At 34.6% G+C, this 12,552-nt stretch overlaps 1 protein-coding gene across 1 annotated transcript; it reads left to right on the plus strand.

Annotated features, from left to right (window-relative positions):
• The first annotated feature begins 6,503 nt into the window (after positions 1 to 6,503).
• Positions 6,504 to 9,660, plus strand: LOC149477102 (uncharacterized). Its single transcript, XM_089711532.1, has one exon. It carries the CDS (start codon positions 6,695 to 6,697, stop codon positions 9,185 to 9,187), a length of 2,493 nt encoding a protein of 830 aa, XP_089567658.1. The 5' UTR covers positions 6,504 to 6,694; the 3' UTR covers positions 9,188 to 9,660.
• The last annotated feature ends 2,892 nt before the right edge of the window (positions 9,661 to 12,552 follow it).

Here is a 12,552-nt window from a genome sequence, read left to right on the forward strand (position 1 = left end):
CACAAGCTTTGCGCAAAATGAAAATAGCAGCCATTGATCTGTGATTTTAAATATTTTTATTAAAAAATCAATGTTGTATCCTGTTATGCTCATAATTTTTGAATTGAGACTTAAATTATATTAAGCTAAGGTAGTTCTATTAAAATTATACTGAACTGAACTGAACTGAACATAGTGCGATTATAAAGTACCCAAGTTTGTTTTCCGAACGTTGCTCAGTCCGTTATTGCTCTAATGTAGCTTGATAAAAATAAATAATTTATTTAGAGTCGGTTAAACATCTAATGCACATCATAATTTAATACAAGAATGAATTCCGAGATGATTAATGAACACTAATTTGTTTACCTTCACTCGAGAAATGAAATGCAAATAAAAGTTATTCAATGTCGGCTGAAGGCTGGAACAATCCGCTTACAAACTCCATTAATTAACACTGTCATCGTTAACACAAGACACTGTAATTACAATGTTTTTCTTGTAACTTTCTTTGACATAATAATGATATTTCATGCAAAAAACACAGCGACTAATAATCGTTTGCTCCGGCTAATGAAACTTAGTATTTATTTATACTTTTTGTAGTTAGCGATATATTTAGATTTTTTCAAAACCTTCATTTATACAGTGTTATAGGTTTAAATGAGTTATTCCTTTTATAGGAGACGATGCAGTTAGAGTTTACTGTACCTACTTACCTAATTATAACTCTTCTTTTTGAGTAGAATGATAATAATATGTGTCCGTCTGTTATTTTTAAGGTATCATACATTGGTATCATACAATATACTAAATGAAATATATTTCATTATACTAAATGAAAAATATTTGCAAGGCTCTGTGAAATATAACCAAAATAACATAACGTTCTCAATCGTTTGAGCTGAAATATAATTACTTACCAAACTGTCTCTACATTAGGGTGGAGTGATAATGTATGAAAGAATTTTTTTTTTGTTTCTTTTCAAATGGCATAGCGACAGAAAGGTGCCTTTTAATGAGTGAATTCAGCATAGAAAATATTGTTTACGTGTCTTGATGTTTTGAGATGCCCCAACCCAATTGAAAATTAGAAAAATATGATTTTTTCGCAAACTTTGATTTCTTTTTTAATCACAGTATTTTTATGGCCTTCAAGTCTATTATATAACAAACTTCTTTGTGATACACTAAATAATAGCCTGATTAGTTGTTTTAACGTATTTCATTAATGAAAATGATATTATAGAGGAATGAAAATATCAGAAATAAGTAATTATTTAGTACTAGCTGCGCTTCGCGGTTTCACCTGCGTGGCTCCGCTCCTGTTAATCTAAGCGTAATGATATACACTATACAGCATAGGCTGTATAGTGTATATCGAGGAAGGCTATATAGAGCCTTCCTCGATAAATGGGCTATCTAACACCAAAAGAACTTTTCAAATCGGACCAGTAGTGTTTGAGATTAGCGCGTTCAAACGATGGTTCAAACAAACAATATCTTCAGCTTTATAATATTAGTTGTATACGTAGTATATTATTATTAGTCTGTGATATTAGTATAGATTGTAATATTAGTAAGTATAGATATGGCTGTTTTTTTTTTGCAAAATTGGGCATTTTTTTATATATTGAAATATTGTGTATTCTGTATCTTTCCGTTGGCAACCAACGAGATAACACAGAATCCTGATTTAGCGTTAATTTGTCGATTTTCGACTAAATTTTTTGAATTTCTGAAAGTTCATGATGTTGGGGGCACCTCTAAATGTATCATCTGCAAAGTATAATTTTGCATGTGTATTTATGAGCAATAATGTCATCTTTTTACAGGTATGCCGAAACGAAAATGAAAAAAAATATTTCACTCCACCCTACTCTACATGCTCATTGCTCATTCAATAATGTAATACACTGCCATCTAGTTTTAAGCCCTGAAACTACAATTTATAAACAAACTAAAAACTTTGTATTAGTTCCACCATTTACCGTAGCGTTCAGTTTCTTTTATATTTTAAATACCTACTAAATGTTTTCATCCTCGTATCAAAATAAAATTCGATTTGTAATACATGAGAGACTCTCTGACTAATATATAGTAATCTGTGTGAGAGACCATGGTTGCAATTTACAAAAATTATACCACATTTTGTAAATAGTTACATCAATACAAATAAATGCATTCCAAACGAAATAAATTCTATTTCTTAGAATAGCAATTTTATTAAAATCTATTGGTCCAATTTACGAACAATAAATTACATAATAGCTAAGTATATTATCTTAACCATTCTTAAATTCACCTGAGAAGAAACAAGTAGTAATTTAAGAAATTAAACCAACTGCAAAGATGAATCCGCTTGAAGAATGCATAGAAAATGATTTGAAAAATTCTTTTGGTGCTAGATAGCCTGTTTATTGAGGAAGGCTATAGAGTATATCATTACGGTAAGACCAACAGGAATGGAGCCACGCGGGTGAAACCGCAAAACGCAGCTAGTCTAGTATACAGGGTGGACGGTTAAGATGGGGCATGAAGGGCAGGTACCTTAACCGTTGCAGCTACATGAAAACATTCTTATGAGACTATCCTTAAATTCTTGAGAAATTTTAATCTGCAAAAATTGTTCCAAATGAACAATTTTATGGTATGAGCGCGTTTGAAGACTGTTGTGAGGTGGAGCACCATCTTGCTGAAAATAATTTTTTCGCAATTCTATCTCTATCGGATTTTGTTATGTATTTCCCGGAATCTCAGGGGATTTTCAGTGGACCAGTAATGATGGTTTCTTCGGTTGTACATACCGTTATTTGAGAAATTGGATTCATCCTGTATAAAACATAAGAGAGTGAAAGAGAAATAATGATCGGAAGTCAGTCTCGCATAAGACGTGCACCATTGCATACATTAACTAGGCCTTATAAAAAATTAATTATAACAAATACAGTTCATTAAAATTTTTTGTGTGGGCTTTTATTTCACCAAAACCAGCGCCTGCTCACACATCCGTCCATAAAATGTTATTCATAAGATCATTATCTCTACAAAATTGGCCCCGTAACCATCTGCAAAATGCAACTCTGCGTGCATAGTCCCCAGATTGCAATGCTTGGACTAATCGCCCATGGCGGTAGCATTTGTAGCTGTATTTCTTCCATGTTTTTAAAACTATCCAGTGCGAACAACCAACTTCGATTGATATGAATTGCAGACAGCAATTGAATGAAGATAGCTTAATATTTATGAACATATTATTAATTGCTCTGACTTAAAAGAAAAAGGCATACAGGCATTTAATGTTTATATAATATTTATTATTCCTTTTTAATAAACAACAATCCATTAGAACAATTTTGATAATAATTTAGGTATTATTTATTCACATACTCAACAACAACTCTTTGAATATCTCAATATATATACAACACAATTTAATTGTAGTTACATGGAATACATAAAATCAACATTAATTTTACATCCATCATCTGCATGGTTGCAATCTGAAAACAATTTTTTAAGTGACATTAGTACCTATTTCGTGATAATACAAAATGTAATACTGCTTATACATTAAAAATAAAACAAATATTGTTTTTGAATTTTGAGTTTCTCTTACCTACCTATACATTTAAAAAAAAATATTAAGTGCTTAATGATAATTGATGGTTATTATAAGTACATTAGACTTTAGAGTAATGATTTCATAAACACCAGTTTGGCTAATTTATTCAAATTCCATTAAATATTCTAAGTGTAACAAGCATAATATTATGTATATTTTGAAAAATATTAAGTAAGTATTTGATTGATGAAGTTGGATTATATCTCTCTAATGCTTGACAATGTGCATTGTGCACTTGAGTGTTATCGTTTCACTAATTACTAATTAGGTCACAGCACAGGGTCACAGATATAATATTTTTTTTTAATCAATAATTTATATCTATTGTGGAATTGAGCCATTAAGTTGGATAGGACTCCTATATAGGACAAACCAGGATAAATATATGCGACACATTAGAGAAATATACACTTACTTCTGCTTTTCTGTATATCTCTATAATTTAAAGTTAATAAATAATAAATAATACTTATAATAGAATATGTCATTCAAATTATTTATGCGCATAGCATCTACCGCTACCCGATGAACAATAATGAATGACGTATGACAAAATATGACAATTGACATGTCAGTTTTGACAATCTGTGTCCTAAACTCAGTGCTACCAGCTCACCAGCTCCTAAAAAATATATTTTCTACGTTGTTCTGAGCCTTAACGCTCTAAGTTCTGAGCAGACCGTGTGGACCTTGGTGTGGACCACTTAAATCAATATGATTACTTATTATTAACCTAGTCTTTTTGAACATAGCTAAGAGCATGAAGAGTAGTAAATAATTGTAGAAACTACTAAATTAATGATTTAAGTACCTACTTCATGTAAACCATTATTACACTTCCCTAAATTTATTTCAGATGCAAAAGAAAGTAGAAGCTTATAATCACACTGACGTGCGTTGCGTCATTTTCCCGGGGTAAAAAGTAGCCTATGTCCTTTCTCGGGTATCAAAATATCTCCATACCAAATTTCATGAAAATTGGTTCATATTAATATTCAATTATTTTTTTTTAATCATGAATAAAAAATTGGGCTAATAAAAGAAGTATGTATGTGACATAATGTGTGATATAAGTTAGTACCAAGGTTTTAATACTACATGCGATTGCACCATGATTGCACGGTGCACCGTGCACCTTCTAATAAATTAATTTTATGATTCTGTCAGTCAGAAACCATCCTGTCTTCTGAATTAAGGATGCTAACTTTCTAAATACGATGATGACGACTAAATCTACACGATTAGATTGTAATGTAAGAAGCCCTTATGTCAAAAGTCCATACATATATTAGTATAAAAAAATTACTCGTATTTTTTTACCATAATAAATAATATATCCCTAGTCCAAACGGTGACAAATCCAACAAACCATATTACTATCACTAAAACCCCATTCTTATCAATATCAATAATTTGATATTGATAAGAATCAAAAATCAAAATTTTAATTCTTATCAATAATTGAAGTATTAAAAGTTAATAACTACCTATTACCTGTTAGCACAGCCTGTTAGTTTATTTTGTAAGATTTGGTCACAAAATTAGAAGTCCGACTTGGTTCCGACACTTAAAGGTGGAAATATGATAAATAAATGGAGAATAGTACATATTATGTAGTATACCTGTAGTATTAAAAAAAATATTGACAAAATATACTGCGGTCACCAACCCGCCTGCCCAGCGTGGTGACTATGGGCAAAATCCTCCCATTCTGGGGAGGCCTATGTTCAGCAGTGGACTTCCTACGGCTGATATGATGATGATGATGATGAAACTACAGAGTCTTAAACTTTAAATATCAACTAAAAAAGGAGAAAACTCTGAAGTGAAAACTGAAGAAAACTTTCATGAAACCTATTTAATACACTGGCTACACTCACGCTACACTCGATTCCAAATATAATATTATCTTTGCCTTCTCATCCCATATTTTCACCTGGGAAAGATCTCCGTAATATTTTAAATTAATTTGCTGTAAATAATTATGATAAATATTATGATGAAACAATTATTATTTTATGCGATCAAATTCACTATATAGAGGTCTATAAATACTATTATTAAAAAGCAAAATGTATGTTATTTTATTAACTATTTTGCATTACCGTATTAAGTAAGTGTATAAAATATTTTATCAATATTCTTGTTCAGTATAGTGAAAACTGAAAAGTCTATAATATTATCATACATTGTGTGTGTGTGTGTGTGAGTGTTGGCTTTGTCTTATTTAGTCTGTTATAATGTAAAAATAAATAAACAAAAAATAAAGAGGTTATACGAATGCCTTATCTTACATATTTTAGAATTATGTACATTTCGATTCAAGTAAAATTAATATATTTCATCATTAGGATAAATTGTTACTCTTATAAATATTTTATGTAATTTTTCGTCATATTTTTAGAATTTAGTTTTACCGCGCTTTGCATAATATCAATTCTACCAACATTAACCAAAAATAATGATGTGTTTATAGCAGAAAAAATAGGAATATCATAGATTATATACAAACTGTACTTTAATTTTAAATAATTTATATACGAAATATAAATTTGTATTTAATTTAAAAATGAGTTTTAAAAATATGAATAATGCATATTAATACATTTATAACGTGCTCTAGCTATAAAAAACCTTCTTCTTGACGGAAACTTTAAAATTTACTCTGGACAAAACTAAATGTAAAATAAAAAATGTTTAAATTTAACTATCAATAAATTATTAATATAACGAAATTTTAATAATACGAAAAATTTAGTGCCTGGCTGATAAATTTATTATCTATATTAAATCATAGACAAGATCTTGACGTCCGACGCCGTTCTTTCTCCTTTTGTAAAGTTGCTATTGCTGTTGCTAACGCCATTTTTGTTAAACACTCGAAGCTGCATAAGGTGATTTTTTGTTACTCATAGGGAAGACGCATGAGTGTGAAAGAGAGAGTTGAATTGGATTGCCGTACGTAGCTTCAACTTAACCGAATATTTTCTACAAAGCTTATTTACGACGTTTCTCATTGTCTATGCTATAGATACGCATCCCGAGCGATACATACGGTGTTAAGCATTTACTGACAAATGTATAGTAAAAATGAAGGAAAACGCTGTACTTAAGTGGCAAAAAGTGTACAATCCTAGTGGCCCCCAACCACGACCCCGACATGGCCATCGCGCGGTCGCCATAAAGGATTTGATGATAGTTTTCGGCGGCGGAAATGAAGGGATAGTTCACGAGCTTCACGTCTTCAATACCACCACAAACCAATGGTTCGTACCCGTCACCAAAGGCGAAGTACCTCCAGGATGCGCAGCCTACGGTTTCGTAGTCGACGGAACGCGTCTTCTAGTTTTTGGCGGCATGGTAGAGTACGGCAAGTATTCGAACGACCTCTATGAACTACAGGCTTCCCGTTGGGAATGGAAGCATTTGAAGCCCTTGCCTCCTAAGCAGGGCCTCCCTCCGTGTCCCAGACTCGGTCACAGCTTCACTCTCCTCAATGGTAAGGTATACCTATTTGGCGGTCTGGCCAATAAGAGCGATGACCCAAAGAACAATATACCGAGTTATCTTAATGATTTGTATACTCTCGAACTGTATCCCAATTCATCTATGACAGTATGGGACATCCCATTGACGTATGGTCAATCGCCACCCCCCCGCGAATCCCACAGTGGAGTTGCTTATACAGACAAAAATACTGGAAAATCTTCACTGATCATTTATGGAGGTATGAGTGGTTCACGCTTGGGTGACCTTTGGGTTCTAGACGTTGATAGCATGTCATGGTCTAAACCAGAACTGGGTGGTGCTCCACCACTGCCCCGCTCTCTTCACACTGCTACTGTCATAGGCCACCACATGTATGTTTATGGTGGCTGGGTACCGCTTGTACCAGATGAATCAAAATTAGCAACCCATGAGAAGGAATGGAAATGTACTAATACACTTGCTTCACTTAACTTGGAAACTATGACTTGGGATGATATATCCCTTGATAACTTCGTAGAGAGTGTACCCAGAGCTCGAGCTGGTCACAGTGCAGTCGCTATACAAACCAGACTGTACATTTGGTCAGGCCGTGATGGCTACAGAAAAACATGGAACAACCAGATTTGTTGTAAAGATTTGTGGTATTTGGAGGTGGGAGTGCCCCCACAAGCTGGTCGTGTGGCCCTGGTTCGCGCTGGAACAACTTCATTAGAGCTATGCTGGCCGGCTATGAATACAATAACTACTTATCTACTGCAAGTTCAGAAATGTGGTAAGGTGACTCCAGCTCGATTCCCAACTGCAGCTGAACCGGTAGCTGCTCCACCCCCACAATCTCCCGTCGCTTCCCAACCAGATGCAGCTAAGGCTTTTGGCCTTTCTTCCCCAATTGCAAGTCTACCACCGCCTCCAGCCGAAGTGCCTGCTCGAGCCACGGTGGCAGTTGCATCAGCCGCTCCTACGACAAGCACACCTCAAAAAGTTGTTGCAGGTCCTATAAAAGTACCAGGACAAGCTGCAGTCAAGATTTCACCGAGCACACCTACCATTAAGCAAGCATACCCTGGCAAAACTGTAGTTAAATCTCCTGCAGCTGGCTCATCACAGCAAATAAAGGTAGCAGCTGTGACTCCACAGGGTGTTACAAGGATAGTAAGCGGTGTAGGCACTCCTGCAACAGTTCGCGTTTCAACACCACAATCAAATGCACAGATAGTTCTAGGTTCACCCGCAGGATCCAGCACACCTAGATTTGTGCAAGTCAAAACTGGTACTAGTGGAGGAGTGCCCGTGAAACTTGGAGCAGGCAATGCAGTGAAGTTAGCTGGCAACGCTGTACCTCTCAAGATTGGCGCGGCAAACATTCAAGGAAAGTTGGCCAACAGCGTACAAAAAGTCGGAACCGCAAATATGCCGTTGAAATTAAGCGCCGGAAATGTTAAAATCGGTACTAGCAATGTTTTGGTTAAAACAGCAGGTGGAGTTCCAATACAAGCTGGTGTACAGACGAAAGTAGCGGCGGGCGTGCCCGTAAAGCTTGGGGCTGGTAATTTGCCCGTCATTGGTAGCAGTGGAGGAACAATACAGATAGCTAGTGGAGCTCTTTCTGGCCAACAAGTGAAAGCTCCCGTATACAAAATTGTGACAGCTAAATCGGGCGAAGCGACAGTCGTCACGTCATCCGCAGCCGGTACGCACACGGCGACCGGCGCTACAGTGTTGAGACAAGCTGGAGGCAACGCTGGCATTCCAGTCATCATCAAAAAGACGCCGGGTTCCAACGCTCAATCTGGCTCAGCACCTCAATATGTAACGCTGGTTAAAACCTCCACTGGTATGACTGTAGCTACAGTACCCAAGATGGCAATGGTACAGAACAGAGCAGCGGTCGCCTCGAGCGGCGGACAAGCACAAGGAATGCCCCCTGGGGCGACAATTGTTAAGCTAGTGTCGGCCAACACAGTAGGTGGTAATAAGATTATCACTCTGCCGTCGAATGTTTTGCAGTTAGGCAAGGCGGGAGCAGGGAATAAGCAGACAATAGTGATTACGAAGTCGGCGAATCAGACGACGCAACCCGGTCAACAACAGTGAGGGCCTTCGTGCTGAGCCTCCATGTGAAGTGTTTCCGAGTGTCTTATCCGGCCGTCGCGCCGAGTGAATGTTGTGGTCGCGTCTGCTCTTTAGTAATGTAAATTTTACGAAACTATAGTGAATCATTTGAACTAATAGTTTTAAATCATATGAGTTTTGTATGTTATGAAGGTTGTAGAGATGTCCTCGTATAGTTGTATCTGAAATATTTTATTTACTTTTAATGTTATTTTTTAAATTTCTATTTGTGCTTTGTAATGGACTCGTGATGATCTGGATGCTGCTGTTGCATTATCACTGGAATTGTTTGGTTTCATGCTCTGTCACAACTGACTGCTTTGTGACCTACATTTGGTAGACATAAAAGTGCCTACAAAGCAGCTCATTTCAAACTACTTTAAAACAAAATTGGCCAATTAATAAGTGTATTTAGATCTTGTAACATGAAAAGTATGTAAACTTAAATTTTAAAACATGACTGCAAATATTTCAATGATCATATCAACTGAAAATTTTAATTGTATTTATCTTATATATAAAAATGAATCGCAAAATGTGTTGGTAAGCGCATAACTCGAGAACGGCTGAACCGATTTCGATAATTCTTTTTTTATTATATTCCTTGAAGTACGAGGATGGTTTTTATGTAGAGAAAACGTAAATATGTACCACGGGCGAAGCCGGGGCGGACCGCTAGTTGATTATATTTACAATTATATGAAGTGACTTTGGACGCAGGCACTGCTTAACTCAACAATTTGATTTAAAATTTTTAGTCTTCCTTGCAGTGTTATATTGGAAAAATATTTTTGCATAATTTTTAAACAAGAATATTGTATTGTAATTGTCATAGATACAATGGTCATATTTTAATTACTAATAGTTCACGAAGTGCTCTATTTTCATAAGTAGCGATGGTTAGTTTCAATCACAATATGATAATAATAATATATAATGCACTATTTAAGTTTTATATGACAAGCCATTGTTAATGTTGTGGTGTTTTGTTTAAATTTATTTTGGGTCCGTGGTGAGTCTTGCGTGATCTTGCAGATGTTAATGACTTCAGTCTGAGGCTATTTTATGTTGACACTCCACTGATCTGAATATATAGCATATTCTAGTTACTGACTATGAGGGGTTGTAAAGTGTGCATCCCTATTGATATCCCTTACATATACATTCAAAATCTTAATGAAATTTCAGCAAAAATATGCAATTCATACCCAATTTAATTTGTAATAGGGTAATATGATTTTGTTCTTGTCTGTATATATTCTACTTTACTTCTCATCATAGTCATAAACCTATATTTTATAGGTGCAATGATTTTTGTGTGCACATAATATTTCTGTATTAAATTATAGAGGGTGCCGATTTGGCGAGGGGCACTTCAAATCTGTATGTACTCCATTAAGTCTAACTGCAATAAAACAAATATAATATTAAAACCTAACTTCATTTGCAAATAATTGGAGAAAAGCGCCCTTACATATAAATAATTGAAGTATTTAATTATGTTTGTTCTTTTTGCAGTAACCCGAGACTTGTGGGGAACTTCCAAATGGTTTGATATAATTTATCAATTATTTTTTATTATGTAAGATAAGCAATTGACATAATATATAAAGAGATGCAGAGTATATTTTCATATTTACAAAATCTCAATTATGTAAGGTAGTTGGCAGTGTGTCAAATTAATTGGATTTTTTATTTTTCTATTTGAAGCAAATGAAAACATATTCTGCATAGGTTTAGGATAAGTGTTTAGTTGTATGTTAGTTTAGCGTTGAGTTAAGTGAGGAATGGATTATGGAATGTAAATATCATTAAGTAGGTAATGTTATAGTTTGTTCATAATATTATGTTCATTTGCTTGAATAAACGATTTGGATAAAAGTGTGAATTTCATTTTACCTGAAATATCCTTTAAAATAATCTATACTAAATATTATAAAGAGGAAAGGTTTGTATGTATGTATGTATGGTTATCACGCCTAAACTACTGGACCGATTTTGATGAAATTTGGCCCAGATAATCTTTATACCCTGAGAAAGAACATAGGCTACCTTTAATTGCGAAATATGTACCAGGGGCGGACCGTTAGTTAGAATATAAAGTGCTCGTAAATACTTGTATGTGTTTTTTATAATGAAATTGATGCCAAAGCTATGCAGCACAAACCTTAATTATTCATAGAATCATAATATGTACCTATTTTATCATATATCAAAGTCCAGTTATAAATAGTAATAGCCCATTCCCATTCATTAATTTAAATAAATCATTCATGTTATGTTCAGACACGAGTAGTAAAAATTTTCGGTACCTATATAGATCGTCCAAGTTATATTTTCTAGGTAGATAGCACAGACCTATGTAAGTTAACTAAACCTATCGAAGTTAATTTAAGCGCCATCTATATACCGTAGTTCAAAGTAAGATGTTTACAGAGATTACCGTTGCTACTCTTAACTGTGGAGGGTGCCACTAGATGTCGCTTTTCTCAAAATAGTGTTGATGTATTATAAAACGATAATATTAATATCTAGCGGTTTGCCCCGGCTTCGCCCGTGGTACATATTTACGTTTTCTCTATAAGAACCATCCTCGTACTTCAAGGAATATAATAAAAAAAGAATTATCGAAATCGGTTCAGCCGTTCACACGTGATGCCGTGACAACGCGAAACGGGTGCGGACCCGCCGCCTTTTTATTATAGCTCCCGCCGCCAAGCGCGTCGAACGCGGCAACTGATACACAAAAATAATCCTTATGGCATGATTCTGAATTCACGCGCGATGACTTATAGATGCTTATAGCTTATAGCGTATATTTTCATGTATAACTTTGGTGTTTCTATACCGATTTACATGATTCCTTCTTTAATGAATAGGTAATAATGTTCACTTTTTTTAATTAGGGATGAGTAAGAGTGTTGTAAACGTAAGAGTAGACAAATATAATCATCAGGTAGAGATTTTCTCCCCGGCATCTTCTATAGGTACTGCATTAATTAATCCATTATTCCGCAACGCCGTATATGAATCATGGAGACAAGAGGAAAAAAATCTCTACCTATATCTCTCTTTCGAATTCTCATTTGCACTCAGGTGGACAGCTTTCAAGTGACGTCATAGTGCTGAAACTGCTGAATCTTATTATTTTATGCTCTTATATATCACAGACTAATAAAAATATACTACGTATACAAATATGTAATATTATATTCTCTTCTTCTTCTTCTAATTTTTGTTATTAAAATAGTCATAAGAGAACAGTTATCCAACGCTACCTTATAGGTAACCTTAACAAGGTAAATTTGAAAAGAAAAATAGGGTCATACTTAAAATAATTTATTACA

The sequence above is a fragment of the Colias philodice genome, chromosome 26 (assembly GCF_061535455.1).
Source record: "Colias philodice isolate Cphi_HAF_F1 chromosome 26, ilColPhil1 Martin Lab GWU primary, whole genome shotgun sequence".
NCBI lineage: Eukaryota > Metazoa > Arthropoda > Insecta > Lepidoptera > Pieridae > Colias > Colias philodice.

What these genes read in the sequence shown, in the direction of transcription:
- LOC149477102 (XM_089711532.1), top strand. Translation starts at nt 6,695, where the DNA reads ATGAAGGAAAACGCTGTACTTAAGTGGCAAAAAGTGTACAATCCTAGT.